General features: G+C 46.5%; 1 protein-coding gene across 1 annotated transcript; it reads left to right on the forward strand.

Moving 5' to 3' along the window:
• The first annotated feature begins 2 nt into the window (after nt 1–2).
• FADD (Fas (TNFRSF6)-associated via death domain) lies at nt 3–906 on the forward strand. Its single transcript, XM_010007444.1, has 2 exons — nt 3–156; nt 620–906. The coding sequence occupies exons 1-2, from the start codon at nt 3–5 to the stop codon at nt 904–906; spliced, it is 441 nt and encodes a 146-aa protein (XP_010005746.1).
• The last annotated feature ends 376 nt before the right edge of the window (nt 907–1,282 follow it).

Here is a 1,282-nt window from a genome sequence, read left to right on the forward strand (position 1 = left end):
TGATGGAGCATAAGCTGACCGCCAGCGACAGGCTGGAGCTGCTGGAGGAGCTGCTGAAGGAAATTAAAAGAGAGGATTTGGTCTCGCGGCTGCACCAGTTCGTGGAGGATGGAGAAGTTACTGCTCCTGAGGAGCAGCCGGACGCGCATGAAAAACGTAGGTGGAGTAATTCGGGTTTTTATTCCCCCCCCCCTTCCCCTCCAAAGCAGCCTCAGGGTGTCTGTGCACATCCTCCAGCGGTGGGTGCTCAGGGCGAGCATCTCGGCTGCTCTGCCCCCCCTGAGCTCCCTGCTCAGGGTGCTGCTGCTGGGAGCTGCTGCACAGCTCTGTCTTGGGCCCTGGGAACGCCCCAGGAGGGCAGCCGATGCTGCAAACAGCTTTCCGGCGTGGAAATGTCTTGTTTGATAATGAACGGTCGCTTGGAAGTCGTGCTGTGTGCTTGAGATTCCGAGTGTATCCAGCAGCTTTTCAGAACGTGGTGTGACTTTCTGTATGTGTCACGCAGCAGGAGTAGTAGCATTTTGCTAAAAACCAAACCAAAACAAGAAAAAAAAATCCCTATATTCTCGTTTTTCTTGGTGAATCCATCACTAAGTCCCAATGTTTTTCTGCCTTCCAGGTCGTCTGAGGGCAGCTATTGAAATCATATGTGACAACGTTGCAAAAGACTGGAAAAGGCTGGTCAGAAAACTGGGTGTTTCTGAAGTGCAAATTGAAAGAATAATAGTAGCCAATCCGTGTAACTTGCATGAACAGTTCACTCAGTCACTCCTGCAGTGGCAGAGATGGAAGGGAAGAGATGCCAAGGCGAGTGACTTAATAAAAGCTCTTCGGGAATGTCACCTGAATTTGGTGGCAGACACAGTTGAACAGAAGCTCAAGGAGCTGAACCCTGAAACCAGGTGAAATCGAGACCAAAAAAACCTTTCCAGGTCCCACAGATAGGGGTGAAAAAATGTTGAAAGTGCCTTCTGAAGCAAAATCAATATAATTAGTTCTGTAATTGTTCTGCTATTAGTCAATGTGCCTTAAGAGGTTGATTTATGGTCAGATGAAGATTAACATAAATCCACATTCCCTTCAGGTAATGCTTTGTAATTTGATGCTTCTCTTAAGAGATGTCAACTTTTAGAAGACCTAAACATCATTTTAGAGAAATTCTCACACTTTTTTTTTTTACTTCCCTCCTGAAAACACAGTTTATTTTACTGCAGGTGCTTTTCAGATATATCTTCTCTGGAGACACAGAGACTCAGGCACTTCTGAGGCAGTAAAATTTCAG

Source organism: Chaetura pelagica, unplaced genomic scaffold (genome assembly GCF_000747805.2).
Source record: "Chaetura pelagica isolate M959 unplaced genomic scaffold, ChaPel_1.0 scaffold401, whole genome shotgun sequence".
Classification (NCBI taxonomy): Eukaryota; Metazoa; Chordata; class Aves; order Apodiformes; family Apodidae; genus Chaetura; species Chaetura pelagica.